Source organism: Hippopotamus amphibius, chromosome 2, assembly GCF_030028045.1.
Source record: "Hippopotamus amphibius kiboko isolate mHipAmp2 chromosome 2, mHipAmp2.hap2, whole genome shotgun sequence".
NCBI lineage: Eukaryota > Metazoa > Chordata > Mammalia > Artiodactyla > Hippopotamidae > Hippopotamus > Hippopotamus amphibius.
The window spans coordinates 200,896,530-200,916,396 of NC_080187.1; the positions used below are offsets into that span (position 1 = coordinate 200,896,530).

The 19,867-nt window shown below is 43.8% G+C and overlaps 1 protein-coding gene across 4 annotated transcripts in view; it reads right to left on the minus strand.

Moving 5' to 3' along the window:
• The window catches only part of MYO1E (myosin IE), a 193,910-nt gene that overhangs the window by 35,453 nt on the left and 138,590 nt on the right, over positions 1 to 19,867 (minus strand). For all 4 annotated transcript variants that reach the window (XM_057722578.1, XM_057722576.1, XM_057722577.1 and 1 more), the window contains 4 exons: positions 19,537 to 19,618; positions 13,709 to 13,815; positions 9,994 to 10,092; positions 3,375 to 3,519 (listed from right to left, as the gene is read on the minus strand). In XM_057722578.1, coding sequence (XP_057578561.1) covers positions 3,375 to 3,519; positions 9,994 to 10,092; positions 13,709 to 13,815; positions 19,537 to 19,618 — 433 coding nt within the window. The remainder of the gene's footprint in view (positions 1 to 3,374; positions 3,520 to 9,993; positions 10,093 to 13,708; positions 13,816 to 19,536; positions 19,619 to 19,867) is intronic.

The following is a 19,867-nucleotide window of genomic DNA, read 5'->3' on the forward strand; positions in this document are numbered from 1 at the left end:
TGCAGGTGGTTGTTTAGTGCTGCATATAGCCTCTTACTAGAATTTTCCAGCTTTTGCAGGAGCAGAGCTTGTGCTGCTGTGGAAAGAGGGCTGCCCTCCTTTTGGTTCCATGAAAATATAGACTTCCTGCCTCACAGAAATCACCAAGGAGTCACTGGGGCAGAGGATAATAACCAGTGACTGGAGTTGGACTTAAGATGAGTTAGTTAGGACTTGGATTCACTGAGAGGGGCTGAGACTGTTTTGGTTAAGGGCTCACACCAGACACTGGCAGGTGTTGAGACTCAGGCCACCTTAACGATGAATACTGACTGTTGCACCCCACTCAACAAAGCTCTGGAATTACGAAAATGACAGCAAACAGCTGTAATGAACCGAGTGCCCACTGTGGGTCAGGAATCATTCTAGATGCTTCGCACACACTGTTTCATTCAACCGCTCAACTACATGAAGCACGTGTTTGTCTTATCTTCAATTCACAGATGAGGACACTGATTGGGTGGGGCTGGAAAGTGAACCAAGGTCTTTCGGGCTCTGCCAGGCTCTTCCTCGCTTTGACATGCAAGTCCTTGTCTGTACATCTGCATCTAATCAACTCGTAACATGGTAGAAAACTCTCATTCACCTAGGAAGTGGTTGACACGACTCTCTAGGAACAAAAAATAAAATGGACCAATAAAAACCCAGCGTAATGACAATGAATGTCACGGTAAACGGTAAAGATGTTCCAGAAGTAAACAAGTGAAGGCAGGTTTACTTCTGTAGGTTTGAAGGCAGCTGGGCCTGATTTGCTGTCTGTTTATCCGGGTCTGTACCCTGAAGCCACATCGATCTCCTGACACTCAGCTTCTCCTCCTCACATCCCAGCTGTGCCGAAACCACACCTCAAACTCAGAAGACCCAGAGAGGGGCACTTCATTCCACAGCCATCAGTGCCATATTCAATCAGCACAAGGAGCATATTTCTAGAACAAAGTATTTTTTAACAATTGGACAGAATGCTTAAAATGTGAGCCCTGGAAGATTATCCATTGGTGCTTCTTATCTTGTGTGTTGGGTTTCTGAGTAAGTCTCGTTTTCTTCTTCTTTCCCAGAACTATTTTGGGAGCATCAGAGAAAATACACTTGTGACTCAGAAAGGATGAAGAGGCAACCAGTTCTCAACTTCCTATAGACTAGTTCAAAGATGATTTGGTTTTTAGGTTCTTTCCAAAAGCCATAGGGGTTAGAAACCAGGGAGGTTCAAGAAGAAAAAGAGAGAGAGAGGAAAAAATTAAAAAAAAAGGAAAAGCAAAAATGATGGACATATGTAACAAATAAACAAAACCAAACCCTCTGGTGCCTAATGTCTAATGTGGGTTTTTTAAGCAAATGGGGTATTTTGTAAATTTAGAACATTTACTATAAAAGTCAAGGCAAAATCACAGGGTAGATTTTTAAAAACCATTTTTTTTTTTTTTTTTTGGCTGTGCTGCACGGCATGCAGGATCTTAGTTCCCCAACCAGGGATCAAACCCGGGCCCTTTGCAGTGGAAGTGCAGAGCCTTAACCACTGAACTGCCAGGGAAGTTCCTAAAACACAATTTTTGCAATGTCAGGGCTAGATATGGATGTGTGATGTGGGGAGGGGAAAGAGTAGTGATGATAGTGTGTGTGTGTGTGTGTGTGTGTGTGTGTGTGTGTGTGTGTGTGTGTGTAAAAAGATGGGGGAGAGAAGAGTCAAGCGATGGTAAAAAAGCAATTGGGAGGAAGACACAGAAAAGAAAAACCAAAAATAAATCTTGATTTTGGAAGAAAAATCTCAAAGCTCAACTGAATCAGAAAAAAAAGTATGAAAAATATTGAGGCTGTTTTTGTGAAAATTTAGCAAGTCGAAAAAGTAAAAGCGGGTATAAAACAACAGAGGAGTTCTCCATTGTACCAATAAATCACTCCATCCCGTTTTAGAAAGAACAGGAACTGTTCTGTGGGTTGCTTAATGGTGTATGACACAACATTTTCATTTTATATTTGGAAATGAAATTGCTGTGAAGCTACAAATAACTCAAAGTGGAAAATGCTACCACAAACTTTTCCTAAACAGGTTCTATCGATGTGTGCCACTTATTTATTTAACAACCTTTATGGTTCACAAAGCCATTCAGTTACAACCATTAGCATTTCTGATCTCAGGCTGATCCTGTGAAGCAGGCAGAACAGTAGCCCTGGGGCCCACTGTAGAGCAGAAAACTCACTGCAAGACGAAAACTTGCCTAGAGTCAGGTGCTTCCTTTATGACCAACACCGCGGGTTCTCATGGCATTTCCCCTTGATATGGTGACTAATTTTGCCGAATTTCATCAAAGACTCTTGAAACGGAGTCTCGTGATTGTTATAGGAACCTCAAGAAATGGTGATGCCCAACCCTGGTTAGTTCCAGCAGTTTCTCCAACTTAAAAAGTGGTATTGGTCCAGTAGTTAGAACTCCACGCCTCCACTGCAGAGAGCATGGGTTCCATCCCTGGCTGGGGATCTAAGATCCCACATGCCACCCAGGGCGGCCAGAAAAAAAAAAACTGTCTTCATTCCACAGCCCCAGAGCGATGGGACAGAAGAACTGAGGGGCTGTGCTGGGTTCCTGCTCAAACTGAGGGCTTCCTGTGGACGCTCATTCGGCTCAGAGCGACCACACCTCATCAGGAAAGATTAAGAAGTCCCACTAAGTTAATCTGTGGAGCTCTCATAAGATCGCGAATTGTAAAACCTGTATGTTTGAACTCCTTACTGGTAAATATCCATATCCGTTAAGCCCAGAGATTTCTCCTTCTACCTATTGGTTTCCTCAAAGTCCTTTCCGGCCTCCCTCAGGGTCTTCAAGATACAGCCCTGGGAATTCGCACTCCTAGGCTCTGTTCTGCCTTTAAGGAAGAAGGTCGGGCCTGTGTGACGTGACCTGCTTAGTGTCACCCAGGTGAGGATGTAGGTTTACTCAAGCCTCCTTTGTGGGCAAAGAAGTCCCTTTCAGCTTTGACACTACTGGACACTAAAAATAACGACTGGGCACCTTCTATGAACCACTTCCCTTACGAGGCTCTGAGTACACAAAGGCACACAAAACAGACCCTGACCTCAAGGCGATGACCATCTAGAATGGGAGAGAGACAATAAGTAAGAAAAGAAGATCTTTCATGATGACAGCTTTGCACCCAAGCTGAGAGCTCCGAGGCTCTCAGGGCACGGGGGTGTGGAGAATGGCCTACACTTAGACTGGGAGCAGTGGAATGCCTTCTCTGAGGAGCTGACATTTAAGGCATGAACCACAGGCTGAGGAAAAGAAGCAGGCCACACCGTGGGGAGGGGCCGACAGGGAGAGAGGTGGTCCCGAGGAAACTCACAGACTCCGGGGCTTTGATGAACACTTTGCTCTTCCCGAGCTGGAACTGGTCACTGTCCATGTTGACGGACTGCAGCAAGTGGAGGACCCCTTGCTTCTCGTCCCCTCTCCACGAGGGCCAGGTGGCTTTGGTCAGAATGGCGTACCTGTGAGGACAATGAGGGAGAGAAGGATCAGGCTCAGCCTGGACCGCCTCCCAAAGGCACCCGGTGCCGCTGGGGCCCCGGCCATCCCCTCACCTCCCTCCCAAGGCTCAGGGGTGGACCTCGGCAACGGCAAACTTCCACTGGGTCTGGGATGCCTGTTTCAGAGAGGCCTCCTACTCCTTCCTTAGCCGACCGTTTCCATGCTAACGCCCTGGAGAAAATCTGCTTTTCCTTTCTACCACTGTCTAAAAATAGCATAGCTGAAGGTCACCAATGACACTCTTCCAGCAAAATCAAACAGTCTTTTCTCAATACTGACTTCTTAGGAGCACTTAACAGTCAATGTGAAGAGTTTTATAAAGCTCCCCATAAGCAGCTGTTATGATTATGATGGAGCAACTTCCATCTTTGAAATTCTCTGCACCTTGAGTCGGGGGCCTTGGTGATCTGGTCCCTGACTATTCTCCAATCTCTTCTCTCCTCTCCTCTGGCTCACCACGTTCCTAGGAGCATGGCCTCTTCTTCATGCACACTCAGCACTTTCCCTCCTCAGAGCCTCCACCCATGCTGTTCCCTCTACCAGATGTGCTGTTCTCCAAACTCCTCGGATGGCTGGCTCCCACTCAGGGGGCTCCCCTTCAGCGTCACTTTCAGAGAGGCCTCCTGGGATAAGCCAAGCAAAAATTGTTCCCCTGCTATTTTCTCTCATAGAAAATAATATTTTGCCTTCACAGCATGTATCCTAATTTGTAATGAAGTCATGTTTGCACCTATTCAGTTAATTCATGCCACCCCCATAGGGACAAGAGCTCTGTAAGTGAGTGCCGTATCTGGGGGCTCACGCTGCACATCCGGCACCTTACACAATGCCAGGAACACGGAAGTAAGAGCTAACGTGAAGGGCTCCAGTGCAATGGGGTGCTCTCTTCATCAGATGCCATGCTTGGTGCGTTGGATCCTTGATCTCTTTTTATTCCTACAGTAACCTCATCCATTCGGTCTTTCCATTTTGCAAAGCAGGAAACAGAGGCAAATAGAGAACCACCCAAGGCTACTCAGCTAGTAGGTGTCAGAGCTGGGATTTGAACCCCAAGCTGTTTCTTTCATCTCGGCACTACATACAAGGCATGGACTGGTATACAGGTAAATATTTCCTTTAAAGATGATACAGTCTACTACACATGTCTATGTTAGAAACATCATAATTATGTAAGAGGCTAATCTAATAGAGGAGACAGAAGCACATCACAGAATGTCAAATACAGAAGGTACCAAAGACTAGAGGTGGAGGGAAGGGAGAGAAGGAGGGAGAGAGGGAGGGAGGAAGAAGGGGAAATCCGAGGAGCGTGTAGGTGAGAAATTGCAGGGTGTGGCCTATGTGCGGACACATCTAGAACATAGGCAATGAATGGGCCCCAGGCCTCTAAAGCAGCCAGCATCCTCCTTTGTTCCCAGAAACTACTAAGAGGGTTAGATTGATTTATGGCGTCCAAGGGAGAAGGGAATCTTGACAAGAAGAGTGGCTCTGCCTTCAGGACCCAGGGCTCCCTAAGAGGACAGAACCAGGGCTCTGCACACCCTTAGGGCCAGCTGGTTGGGACTACGGTAATTCTAGGGACCCTCTCTGCTCCTCCCAGATATCCCCCTCTTGCCTGATAATACAAATTTCCTGGCGAAGCATATCCTCTTATTCACTAATTAGAGAGAAAAAGCTTAAAAATGAAAATGCCACACGTGGACTGTATTAGCAGGAATACATTCCACAGGTGGCATAATGAAGTCAGTCATACAAATGAAGTCACATATAAATGACTGATAGCAGAGAGGCCATGGGGGATGTGGCAAAAAGGTAGGAACGTACTGGCAATACAAAAGGAAGAGGGAGAAAGTTCATGCAAGGTACAGGTGAGAAAGAAAAGACCAGACCCCTCCCCAAGGTGACAAGTTTCTAAGAGTGCGATTTTGCCTGGCTTGATCTAATCAAATCAAAATTATAAGCCAAAATATTTTTACTGTGCCTCTAAGAGTTTTGGTCTGGGTAAGACATGGGAATTGCTGGCATTTCCAGGGCCCTTTGACCATGGACCACTTGTGGTGGTCCCCCTGGCTTTCAAGAAGCTTGATGGCATCCTCCTCACTTCCTTTCGTATTTCACTGGAGAGACCAGGGCATAGCACAACGTTCTCCCACTATGTAAGTACATCTAGTTCACTTGTCTTTCTCCAGGATATACTGGTGGGAACGGGTTGCACAAGGCAATGGTGCAGTGCCTAATAGATGCCTGTGATAACTTTGGAGAGATGAGGAGAATAGCTTATACTCCCTTCATCAAGTATTTTCAGTTTAAGACCAAAATTTTATCTCAAGGCCTTTGCACTGGCTGTTCTTTCTGCCTCGGACTCCCTTCCCTGCCCCTAGTCTGCAAGGCTCCTTGCAGTCTCTCAGATGACCATCCAATGGTTCCTTCTTGGAGGAAATACAACCCAGCAGACTTCTAGCTGCTGACACTTGGATTTAAGGATATTTCTGACCCTCAAGGACACTAAAATCCTGGCAGCCAGCAGGACACCTGCTATACTCCATACCTGAGCTAACAAAGGTATGAGATGGTGCAGTTACTCACAGGAGATCACAGGACGAGACAGTGTCTGGCAGACTCTGGACAAATCCTATCAGAATCTCAGACTCATACACCTTATGGAAAATGGCACTGTCTCTGGAAAAATATTCCTTGCCCGTTGACAGATACATGGCCTTTCAGCCATTTTTGAGTGGGAGACTAAACATGTACTTTTTATTGAAAAACAAATTTTCCTTCCAAACTTCATTTTTATTATTCTCCCAGTACTCTCAAATCAAAAGAACTATGACAGCATCAAAAGAGCCTGCTTTTTATAAGACAGGGGCTGCCCGTTTGTCTCTTCTGAAAGGAAAAGCCCACAGCAGGAGAGCTAAGAAGGGAGGCATCCAAGGATAAAATCATTTCAGTAAAAGTCCCTCAACACAAAGGGCATGACAGATATGCACTAAATGCGGACGCTGTGGAAGCCACGGAAGAAAGTACCACACATGGAGCCATGCAGCCAGCCTGGCACTTGAGAGAGGTCTGGATGTCATAACCGAGTCATTTCATAGCTCATTGAAGGAGCTGCTGCAAACAAGTAACACAGCCTGCTCGGGGCACCCCAGACATTCCTGCCGGGAGAGGAGGGTGAGGACTTCCTGCTCCCCTCAGTGCGGTGGAACTCACAACACTGTCAGGTTTGTTGGTTTGTTTCTAATAAAAAGGAAGGAGGTCTTTCAGAATTGGTTTCTCAAAAAAAAAAAAAAAAATCAAGGTTAGATTATACTTGCCTGTGCTACATAGTCGGTCCTTGCTGTTTATTTGATACATAACACTGTCAATTTTTCAAGGAATTCTTTTTTTATTGGGTTATAGTTATTTTACAATGTTGTGTTAGTTTCTACCGTACAGAGAAGTAGAGTTCCCTGTGCTATATAGCAGGTTATCATTAGTTATCTATTTTACACATATTAGGTGTATATATGTTAATCCCAACCTCCCAATTCATCCCAACATCCCCTTTCCCCCCAATGGAAAAGAATCTGAAAAAGTGTGTATATATCCATATCTGTATCACTTTACTGTACACTAGAAACGATCACAACATTGTAAATCAACTATACTTCAATTTTTAAAAAGTTGAGAAAAAGGTAAAAAAAAAAAATCAAGGTTAATTTAGAAAAATCTGATCAGTTTTCAATAGCAATGCCACTAGAGAGAATCTGCGAATACTGAATAAAGAGTTTTTCAGTATAGAGAAAATACTGAAGGAGGATAAAACTATAAACATCTTGGAATTGTTGAGGGCCGGCCTTTCTAAATTAGGGCAAGATGGCAGAAATACTTTTCATTCACTATTTTCTGTATTTAATTTTTTTTCCTCTTAGTAAAAAAGGGGTATTTTCAAAGAAATGTAGTTTCGCAAAAACCTTACTGAGTATCTAAGCCATGGTTCTCAACGGGCTTTACCCCCGAGGACATGAGGCAATATCTGGGTACAGTTTTGGGTGTCACAGCTGGGGGAAGATGGGCATGGGGGTTGGACAGGGGGTTGGCACTGCTGGCATCTAGCAGGTAGAGGCCAAGGAGGCTGCTAAACATCCTACAATGTACAGGATGGCTGCCTCAACAAGGACTCATCTAGCCCAAAATATCAATAGCTGAGGTTGAGAAGTCCTGTTCTAAGCTAGTGTCACCCACCTGCTTAAAGAAGAACAAAGTCTTTGATAATTAACATCTCAGTTTTTGGCAGCAAATGGATGCTGCTACAGTGATGCGAGAGTGCTCCACATCTATTTTTTCACTTTCCTAAAGACTGCTTTTCATACTGCTCTGCTTACACTAGGGGTGTAGTGGGCCCTTTAATTCAGAGCGCCGTGATGGGGAATTTTATTCCTAATCAGCTCCCCAAATTATCAGCAATCTTGAATATGTGGGGACAGAATCAATGAAGCTTTATTGTATGGAATGACCCACCCTTTTGCTAAGCCTCTCCTGACCTTCCACATGTGATGACCCACACCGATGAGTGGTAGGTCAGCCATCCCGATCTCGCGGCAGAAGAAACAATTTCCCCGAAAAGAAAGCTCCTTTATTAGAAGTACTGGATTTCAAAGACAGCAATTAAGCTTTTCTCCATCCTACAACCTCTTTGTTACATGCAACTTGAATTAAAAAAAATTTTCTTATATCCTGCTTATATACCAGGAAGACAGTTATTTTCTGATTAAAATACTAAACATGGCTTCCTTCTTTCATAAAGGAAATTAAAGAGATGTAGAAAATCAGTGGAATTTCACTACTTTAGAATCATTAGAGAAGTGAGAATCGTAATATTTTAAGGATGTTAAATTTTATCCTTTTTATTTTTTAACTTTTTATTGGAGTATAATTGCTTTACAATGTTGTGTTAGTTTCTACTGTACAACAAAGTGAATCAGCTGTACATACACATGTATCCCCTCCCTCTTGAGCTGCCCTCCCGCCACCCCTCTAGGTCACCACAGAGCACCAAGCTGAGCTCCCTGTGCTATACAGTAGCTTCCCACTAGCTATCTATTTTCCATACGGTAGTGTATATATGTCAGTGCTACTCTCTCAGTTCGTCCCACCCTCCCTCCCCCCATGTCCACAAGTCTGTTCTCTATGCCTGCGTCTCTTTTCTTGCCCTGCAAATATGTTTATCAGTACCATTTTTCTAGATTCCACATATATGCAAATTTTATCCTTTTTAAAAACAACTCAAAATAAGAACAACTTAGTACAGATCCTGCCAAATACACTTTAATGGAAATATAAAAATCAGTTTAACTTATAATTGGACTGTACAAAAAACCTGAGGTTGAATACTTCAAACTTGTTAAATATTTCCCTAAAATTGTCTTCATACTATTAATTTGCTCAGTCAAGTTAAAACTCAGTACCTCCCCAGGTCACAATTACCATGAATTTCTGAACTGATGTGTCACTCTAAACAGACAAAATACTTGTGGCTACTGATTTACTTATAATAAATAATGCTAAAAAGAGTTATAACTTAATACTAAAAAGACAAATAATTTAAAAATGATCAAAGGACCTGAACAGAAGACATTTCTCTAATGGCTAATAAGGACATGAGAAGATACTCAACATTATTTCCCATTAAGGAAGTACAAATCAAAACCACAGTGAGCTACCACATCATAGCCACCAGGATGGCTAGAACCCAAAAGTCAGATAATAACAAATGCTGACAAGGATACAGGTAAATCGGAACCCCCAAACACTGTTGGTGGGGAGGTAAAGTGGTACAGCCACTCTGTAAAAGAATCTAGCAGCCCATCAAAAAGGTTACACATCGTTACCATTTGACCTAGCAATTCCATTTTTAGTTATGTACCCAAGAGAAATAAAAACATGTTCCCACATAAAAACGTATATGTGAACACTGGTAGCAGCACTATCTGTTATCCAAAACAGGCAAAATGTGATGTCTATCAACTGATGGATGAATAAATAAAATGTGTAGATTGGAACACTGGTGTGAGGGAATATTACTTGGCAATGAGTAGGAATGAGGTGCAGGTATATGCTGCAGGATGATCCTTGAAAACACTATGTGAAGTGAAAGAAGCCAGAAACAAAAGACACATACTATATGATTCTATTAATGAGCAACGCTCGGAGTAGGCAGAGACAGAAAGAAGTGTCTGCTTAGGGCCAGAGGTGAGGGGCAAATAGGGCGCTGAAGTGGGATTTCTTTTTCTTTTTGAAAATGTTCTGAAATTAATTGTGGTGATGGATGCACAACTCTATAAATATATTAAAAGTCAATGAATTGTATACTTTAAACGGGTGACTTGTATGATACGTGATATATCTCAATAAACTTGTTTAAAACCAAGAGTCTGGAGTCACCAGTTCATTACCTCTGTAGGAATTTTTGGAAGACGCGCCGATAGGCGTACCCAGCTCTCCTCACTCGAATGTTCTCTTTCAGGCCCAGGTATTCTACTTGATGCTTTACCCTATAAGGAGAGAATGGGGCCAGGACATTACTGGATAATCTTTCACCCTGTTCTCCTACCCACTATCCCCCCAAACTCCCAGTTCTACACCGCAAGGAAGCATGTTAAAAAAGATTGTGATTTACGGTGTTCCGAGTCCAAGCTGGCCCTCATGTCATATAGTATTAACACATACCGGCTTAGCTAAAAGGGTAGAAATCTGATTCAGGAAAATAATTTTCCTTTCTCCCATCCTCCAAATCCCAAACTCACCACCGGCCTTTTCTCTACTAAGGAAAATACACATGAGGTTGCCGATTAGAGATACTTGCTCATTTTAAGTACTTTTCATGAATACTGGCTTCACCCCAAGCTTTGAGGCAGGGAATGCATCACCCATCGATTCCTTTCCCAGGAATCACATGGAAGACAATATGCCTCATGTGAAAACGTTGTTTCATTCATTATAACTTTCATCATTAGGAAATCTGCTTATAGAAATCTTTGTCAACAGTACAACCAGCTCAACATACTCTATAACATTTAAAATGTCACACTTTTTTGCATATTCTTGAAGCTGTCACCTCCTCAGTAACCATCAGCCAGGCTGGCAATGCTGCTGTTCCTCTGGGGACTCCCCTCAGAAGGCGTCCTCCTTCAAGACTGTCCTCAGCCATCAGCCCAAGAAGGTCAAGGCCAGAGAACTCCATTACGGCAGTAATTCAGAATTCAGGGCAGGCAACTTTGCCAAAGCCAAACAAAGACACATTTTCAACAGGAAAAGAAAAATAAACTACATGCCATAAACTTGTGGAATGAGTAACCCTGTCCACCAAGAACTTCAACTGACCGTGTGGTCCCTGCCAACGAAGCACACTGCCCTTTCACGCACCCCGACGTTCCACACTCACGGATAAATTGAGACCATCTGTCACATAGTAAACCCGAACAAAGATGAGGGGGCAGATCCCTGGAAGACATCCTACTGGAAATACACATCAACACTCGACCAAGGAATACCTTAGACTTCGTAAAACCGGTTTACGCACATGTACGTCAGGAAGTTCCTCACTGTAATTCGAATAAGGGATGTAATAAAAAAAAAAAAAAAGCTGGGGTCGCGGGGGAGACACACACACCCTTTCCTATGAAAATTTACTAACTAAAATATACCACTGTCTCCATTTCTCCAGTTTCTGCGATTCCAATGAATCGGTTTGGATGTTATGAGAAGGTAGCATAAGGGTCAAGGAACTTCCAAGCAGGAGCTACTGCCAGATTTCCACATTAGAGGGCTAACCAGCAGAACCCAGTATGTGGGGCAGGGGAGAGTGTGCCAGGGAGGTGTCGCACTTAGAGGGCGAGCGGGATGTTTTCATTCACGATTATGTTTGCTGGGAAGGGAAGCCGCAGAGAGTCTGAAGCAGGGGCAAGGCGGGGCTAAAGCACCCCTTAGCAATACCTCTGCTTCCTAGGTTCTCGTCACTGATTTCTGAGGTTGCCTGTGACACCCTTCTGCTCCGTGTGTACAGGTGCGTGAGATGTGCGTGTGGCATGTGAGGGGGTGAGTGTAGGAGTGACGTGGAGACAGGCAGAGGCAGGATGACAGACACGGGGACCAGATCTGGGAGAGTTCATTCTGTCAGACTGAAGGAGTCCCACTCCGGACTGACCCTCCTATTCAAACAGGAAGAAACTGAGGACTCGGGAGATGAAGCGTTTCACTCAAGCTAGTTAGCGACAGACCAGCGTCAGGATACAGTTCCTCCAAATCCTAGTCTACCCTTTGCTCTAGATCAGCTGTTCTCCAGCTATGAGGCCCAGACCATCACCACCAGCGTCACCTGGAGGCCCACGGACTCAGAAACGCTGGGAATGGGGCCCAGCAATAAGTCTTCCAGGACATATTCTGATGTTCAAGTTTGAGAACTCGTGTTGGAAGGCAAAAAGCCCCAGACATTTCCCATCTGCTACCATCCTGACATCAAAGGAGAAAGCGAGTGAAACAGTTCAGAGAAGCAGAGGGCAATTTAAGCACCTGCAGGGGAATGACCAAGAAGAGGAAGGGTCGGATTCCACATTCGGCTCCTCCGGAGGAACTGCTGGAGGGGCTGCGTGATGGAAGAGAAGACCCCAGGGAAACATGGCAACTGCCTTGAACTAGCAGAAGGGCTGTCACACGGAAAAGTCCCGAGAATGGCTCTTACGGCTGATTAGAGTAAAACCGATTTAGCGCAGGACTGGAGAGCCTGCTAATGGCGAGAGGCAACCACAGGCAAACTGATGATCCAGGAGTGGGTTTGCCATCAGAGCCTGAATATCATCAACAGATAATATTGTAAGAGGAATCTTAGATTACCTGAGACTGACAAATTTGAGCAATCCAATAGACAAGATGCTTTAGAAACATGCCTCTATTGATGAGATGATTCAGAATATTGTGGCGTGACCAAACGAAGGCTGCTACATCCCAGCAGCACCTTCAGGTGAGAAAACAGGCTCAGGCTGCACCATGAAGTGCGAAAAATACAAAGGAAGGACTTGCAGACAGCAAATGCCTGAGCTTGGGCATTTTCCTTGCTATTTATCTTTTCCTCCTTGTAAAGGATCAAGCACTGTCTGTCTGCGGTGGGTTAGAAAGGATCTTGCTGGCAGGATGGGAAATGGACCCACCCCTGTCTCTCAGAGGAGGTAACGAGTAGCTAGGAATTTTAATCCTGGTCTTCCCACTGGAGTTTAACCTTGACTAAGTCCCCTGATACCTAGAGGAGTCTATTTTTTTCCAAGAGAGAGAAGAAAAAAGATCATAATTCCGGTATGCTCGTGTCCATGTCATCTGGTGACAGTGGCAGGACTTCTCTCTCTAGTCCAAGTCACCCACAGGGTCTCTCTCCAGCCCTGCTTCCCATGTTCCTGTGGACAGTAGGAAATTCCCCAGATGGATACAAAAAATATATTCTCCAGTCATCATCTTAACATTTCCCTACTCAACAGCCTCATGGCATCCTGCAGAGGCCACATCGCTAAATGCCAGGCGTAGGGGGAACAGGGATTGCTCAGAAGTCGGGGAGCAGAGGGCTCACTGCACGCTTAACTGTCGCACGTCTCCCTTTAGCTGGGTCCCTCCGCTCATCCACACTGTCCTCGGGGGATTACAGAGCCTACGGCCCCTCTGCCCACACGGGCAGCTAAACAACAGGTTGTTTTTAAACAGCTCTTGGGAACTTCACTTTCAACCCCGAGCTAAGCATTCCAGGCCACATCCTGCGGGTGCGGACAAGGAGCTGAGTGCATTAAAAATGTCTACACAGAGCCTCAAACTAATTTGAAAACCATCCTGACTCTGCTGTATTAAGGTTTGCTTTCTTTTTTCCATCTGCCCCCGGACTAGCCAAGATCAACATTATAAATCGCTAATTCTGAACTGAAGGGAGCTGCTAGCGTTTTAGGAAAAAACAAAGAGGGGAAGAAAGATATATACCTAGGCTTCTTGCTGAAAAAGTTAAGACACAAAACCCTTGGAAGGCAACTGAAACTGCTCCTGCCTTGGGCACAGGAATGCCCAGCTTCAGCAGAGAGAAAACAGGCTGTGGCCACATAAGCTGGCCTTGACCTCCCGTCTGTGTCTTCACCATACCTGCTTTCCTCCCAGTCCTTGGGCTTCTTGGTTTCGTTGGGCTTGATGCAGCGAATGTAGTGAGGTGTACACTTCATCAGAGTGCTCACGAGATCATTGGCTTGTTTCTAGAAAGGAAGAGTAACATCATTTAGAAACATGGAACTTGCTCTAAAGCAGACCACCTTTCAACGGAGATCTGTGTGCAAATGTACAGCTAGACATTCATCCTCAGGACAATTTGTTCATTAGGCTTAACTCAGGTCTACTATACTTTCTTAAAGCTCTCCTGACTGTAACGGTGATTTGAACACTCATAAGTGGGTTTGAAATTAGATTTTTGAAAACAATGAGGTATTTTTAGTATAGTTAATAAAATGAGACAAAAAAAAAAAAAAAACAAAACCCCAAACCCCATAAATCCTCACATATAATTCTTTTTAGGAGAAACAGGGAAGCATGACAATTATTAACAAATCCAGTTAATTTTATATTGATTGACAGCCTTTGCAAATACATTCTTCTCATAAACTTTGAGGGTAGAAGAGGTGCACAAATTATTTGCAAGGATAAATCATCAAAACCCCCTGTACTCGTTCCAGGCAATCCAACCAATAAAGAATCACCTTATTAAAATGATGGAAATTAACAATTAAAAAGTGGGAGATACATAAAAATCACAGAATTCATAAACCTCTTATATGCCATTTCATTCACCGTCTTCCTCAGCGTGTCCTTCTACAAACCTGCTCGGAGCCCTTTCACTGTGGCAGGAAACTTGCTCCTTCATGAACTAAAATATTCAATGTAAAATCATCTCTTACTATCTGCGCATCAGGTACCCACGACGGAGCTGGGTTCAAGTGGAAAAAGCCACATAAAGTTGAAATTGCTTACGACGTATTTCAAACCATGGGTATCACAAGTGTTATTTGAAGAAACAGGAGCAGAGCTCACATCAGCATTCCCAGCACCACATGGCTGAGCACACCCCATGGATCCAAGAACGGGGCACGCATGCAAACTCTCATTCTAAGCAAATCAGCATGAAGAGAGAAAACCTCTAAAAGAAAATAGAGGAAAGGGATCTCCAAAGCCAGAAAACCATTACAAAGTCAGCAGAAGGGATCTGCCTGCAGTAGACAGCCCTCTCTCAATTAGGACTTTTCTGTTTTCACGGGTTTGGGAAATCTGAAACCGTTGAGAAAACCTCTTGGGTATATTCAGAGCAAAAGTTCTCTGTTTAGATGTGCAGAATATGACATCCTTTGCAGTGCTTGGAATTCAGGGCAAGGCTGCTGAGGTTGTATGATCAAAGCAAAGCTCCATGATAAAAATGTAAATTGACTTATCTTCTTTGTTGATGAGAGATTGTATCTTTTAAGATTCATTTTATTATTTGTTTATTTATTTTAAATTTATTTATTTATTTATTGGCTGTGTTGGGTCTTTGCTGCTCCATACAGGCTTTCTCTAGTTGCGACGAGGTGGGGCTACTCTTCGTTGTGGTGCGGGGGCTCCACCATTGCCATGGTTTCTCTTGTTGCAGAGCACGGGCTCTAGGCGCACAGGCTTCAGTAGTTGTGGCACATAGGCTCAATAGTTGTGGCTCACGGGCAGAGCACAGGCTCAGTAGTTGTGGCGCACGGGCTTAGTTGCTCCACGGCATGTAGGATCTTCCCGGACCAGGGATCGAACCCGTGTCCCCTGCATTGGCAGGCAGAGTCTTAACCACTGTGCCACCAGGGAAGCCCTGAGAGATTGTACTTGAGAACAAATTTAATGACCTTTGCAACACATAAGATGAAGCTGGGGAGGGACTGGTTATAATAAAGCTTTATTTTTTTAAGTCCCCAAACTTGTAATTTTTATTTTTTGATTTTTAAGAATAACTTGGCAGACTCTTTAGTCCTAAGCATTTAAGAGCATACCTTTTCAACTTAGCATAAGAAAACACAGGGGCAAGTTTTACTTAAGTTTATATGTCACTTGACATAGTTCTTTCTGTTGAGCTATTCAATAGCTCAAAATAGTAATGGCTAACATGTACTGAATATGCTTCCTGGGCTAGACACATGGATTTTCTTATTCATGCCTCACACTTGTAAGAGGTACCTACTGTCATTATCATTCCCATGTTTTAGATGAGAAAATGGGGCCTTAAATAAAGTATTACTCAAGATGATATAATTAGTAAGCAACAGAGGTGAGGCTTGAACCCAAGTCTGTGAGCTATCAAGTTTCTTTCTTAACCACCATGCCACCCTCCTTCCTATGGAAGACATGGGATAATTTAGTGTGATAACAAAAGGAATGAACTGCGTGAGCTAGGATTAGACAGAAGCCTTCAGGTTTGGCGATAATTAATTTAAGCAAACAGGAATATATCTCAAAATTATCCTGTATGTAGCTATGGGTCAACTTTAAATGTCCCCTGAGATGGTTGGGAAGCAGTAGGTTGGATTTACTCCGACTCATGGTTCTAACGCCCCTGAGTTTGAACAGAAAGCTACCAAAGGCACTTGCCCTACAGGAGCAGGCATCAAAATATGCAGACAGGACAGTGAGAAAAGGCTTAGGGTGACAGCTCCTCATTCCACCTTCCACACAGATTATTAGCAAGCCTGAACTGGGATCCCGGATCTGTTCTTTGAATTTCTTTGGGCCACAGTTTCCCCATCTGTAAACTAAGTAGGGTGAACTAGAAGACCGCTAATATCTTAATCTGAAGGCTGGAACAGATGCTAAACGTCTAGGAGTCCAGTCACTTCATGGCCCTTGTATCTCCTATCGTATCTGCTCATTTAGAGGCCCAGTCCCATCAGGCAAAGCTGCAGCCCAGCGCACTCTGCTAGCTGTGAGCGCCATCCCGTCATTCTTTGACTCTAATTTCAAAACTGGTCTCTTATAGCCAAATTAACAATGTAGAATTTAGGAAAGCCTCAAAAATCACATTTTTTTTTTTTAATTTTATTTATTTATTTATTTTTTTTGGGGGGGTACACCAAGTTCAATCATCTGTCCCCATACACATATCCCCATATTCCCTCCCTTCCTTGACTCCCCCCCCTCGAGTCCCCCCCACCCTCCCCGCCCCAGTCCCCCAAGGCATCCAAAAATCACGTGTTATTAAGTAAAGAATACTCTTATTTATAAACAAAGACAGTGGGAGTTCTCACCATGCAAATATTCTATTAATTAAATCCTATAGAACAGTTTTAAATTTTCAAGAATTAGAATACAATAAAATTCCCAACACTAAAACTACCTTGAACATAAATTTAGTTGTTCTTCCAAGGAACTCAGGATCCGTTTAAACGCTTACATAAAGGATATCATTAAGATGATAGTTACTATATATAAAATAACCAACAAGGTCCTACTGTATAGCACAGGAAACTATACTCAATATCTTATAATAACCTATAATGGAAAAGAACCTAAAAAAGAATATATATATGTGTATGTATATATGTATAACTGAATCATTTTGTTGTACACCTGAAATTAACACAACATTGTAAATCAACTATACTTCAAAAAGGTTTAAAAAAAATAAAGATGATACTTAGCATCTGCAAAATATTGTGGATGTGAAAGGTGTAAGAGACTGGGCCATGGCTACGCATCTCTAAGAGCTGCCTCAGGAGACATAAAACAGGGAGAATCTCATTTCTGCATGGAGGCAGAGTGTCAGACAGGCAGAAGCCACACAGTTCCCCTAGGAGGGTACCATTGGAGGTGAGAACGTGCATCGTATGGTCTCCCTAGATGGGCTGGCTGGCTTCAGGCTGACTCCCCAGACCTGCACATTTTGAGTACACCTGGAAGGTGGCAATTGTGAGCATTCAACTAGAGAAGACCATGAAGGAGGGAAAGGGGTCACGTCTTCCAAGGAGGAGAAAAATGCTCGCACCCCCACCCTCCTTTTCATAGGGAATAAGTTGGACTGAGAATCCAGACCACTTGAATGTGAGTCACTACAGCCTTGATGATCTGGGCCTCTTGGATCTGAATGTGACAGTCTTGTGACTAGAGTTTCCAGCCTAGAGCTAATCCTCACCCAGGACCCAGCAGTGAAAGCATGAGTCAGAGCTCCGTGCAGACGTCAGTATCTGGGGCCTCGTGAGAACTGCATCTCCTCTCTGCCCTCCACTCTCTGCCCCAGTGAACTCAACCCAGACCCCATCCCAGGATTATTATATGTCTCTAGCTCCTTGAACATGACTGTGCCTAATCCCAGAGGACTCTACCCTCTAGCTCAGCAGCCGGCTTGCACCGGACCTCCTCCACAAAATTCGAGGCTCCACTGGACTGGAACCTTCTCATTGCTGTGACTGTTTCCTTTACTTCACGCTGTGTTTGTTTCCTCAGAGGCCGCGAAGGCAGCCTTCCATACGTGAAACACTCGGAGAAGAAAAAGCCGGCGAACATAACAGACAGTAAAAACCATGGTGTCCACAGGGCCGAGGTTATCAAGGAGGGCACCGTGAGAAGGACACATAGGATGTGGACACACAGAGCCACAGGTGTGGGGACGGACAGTGCAGGCGCGGAGTCAGCACAAGCACACCATGTGTCCACCGAGGATTCAGCAGAGGTGAAGAAGCACGGCAGAGAGCGAGGGCACAGTCAGAGTAGTGTGTAACAGGAGCGCGTACACAGTTTGTGTTGATTATATTTCAGGCAGTGTGTGCCTTAGATGGATTACGGAAATTAATCATCACAGTACCCCCCTGAGATCGGTACTAAAATCTCTACCTTACAGAGAAGGCAAAAGAGGCACTAAGGGCTTAGGTAACTTGCTGGCGATCACATGGTGAGGGATTTGAACACGTGACGAACCCCAGGGCCCTACTGTTCACCACTCAATGATCTCATGGATTATAAAGACAGGGTGGTATTTAATTGATATGATTCTTTAAAAAAAAACTGTTCTGAATATACACACTACTACATATAAAATAGACAATCAACAAGGACCTATTGTATAGCACAGGGAACTCAATATTCTGTAATAACCTATATGGGAGAAGAAACTGAGAGAAAGTGGATATATGTATGTATAACTTACTCACTTTGCTAACACAACGTTGTAAATCTACTATACCCTAATATTAAATAAAAATTTTAAAAATAACTAAATAAAATAAAAAATGTTTTTTAACTGGTATAATTAAAAAAGAAAAAGTTTAGTTACCGTTTTTAAAAAAATTACATGATGGAGTGTGTTTGACACCATGTCTAAATTCAGAGCGTAATCAGGGACAATCAATTTCATTACATGACGCCTCCGACAATTCAATGCACTCTCCATGAGAGGCTCCCAAGAAACACTGCGACTTTGAGACACTATGGGGCCAAGCTGCCTGTTATTCACAGAAAGGAGGGCCCACAAGATTCAGTGAGGAAGGTGCCTAAACCCCCCTTATAACACCCAGGAGAATTTCAGATACATAAAGTTTCATAATTGGCAAGTTTTGGGGTGTGCTCTGGAAAACCATCATCAAGATCCAAAAAGTGGCTCTCAATCACAACATTTCTCTGATGGTTTAATGTGAATTCTCCTAGACTCAGGGCAAAGCCATTTCCTCTTAGCAAGTAGCTGATTATCATCTGACTATTAAGCTATGAGGCACTTAATATTCATTTGGGGTTTCAGTACAGCCAAGTCAAATTCAGCTTGTATCCTGGAACCCTTTCTCAAGCAGCAACATTACTTCTGGCCATCTTCTGTAACCAATCTGTTACATCTCCCTGACCTCACCCTGGCCCAGGGGTATGGTTTTTGCCTCCTAGAAAACCCTACCTGTTATAGGAATCCATAAACTTCCCCAAATAGAACAAACCTTTATTTTGCTTCCAGCAGTAGTTGGGCGCCCTTTCTTGTCAGCTTGCAGATTTTCCGGAAATAAAGACTTTATAAAAGGTCTGCAAAAGGAGAAAGAGAATGGATTAGCAATCAGTAAGTACCTTGGGGGCTGGAAAACCTGCTTCCGTAGAGAATGGAGAGGAGAGTCGTCCAGAAGCACAGAACCTTGGCTACAGAATGGCCACGTGACTCAAGCACAAGCCATCAAGCTGTGACCCGGGGCAGGGGGAAGCAATGGACAAAAGAAACACAGAGAAAGAATTCTAAGACAGAAGCATCTTAGAGTCTAGGCCTGAAAAATAAAAATT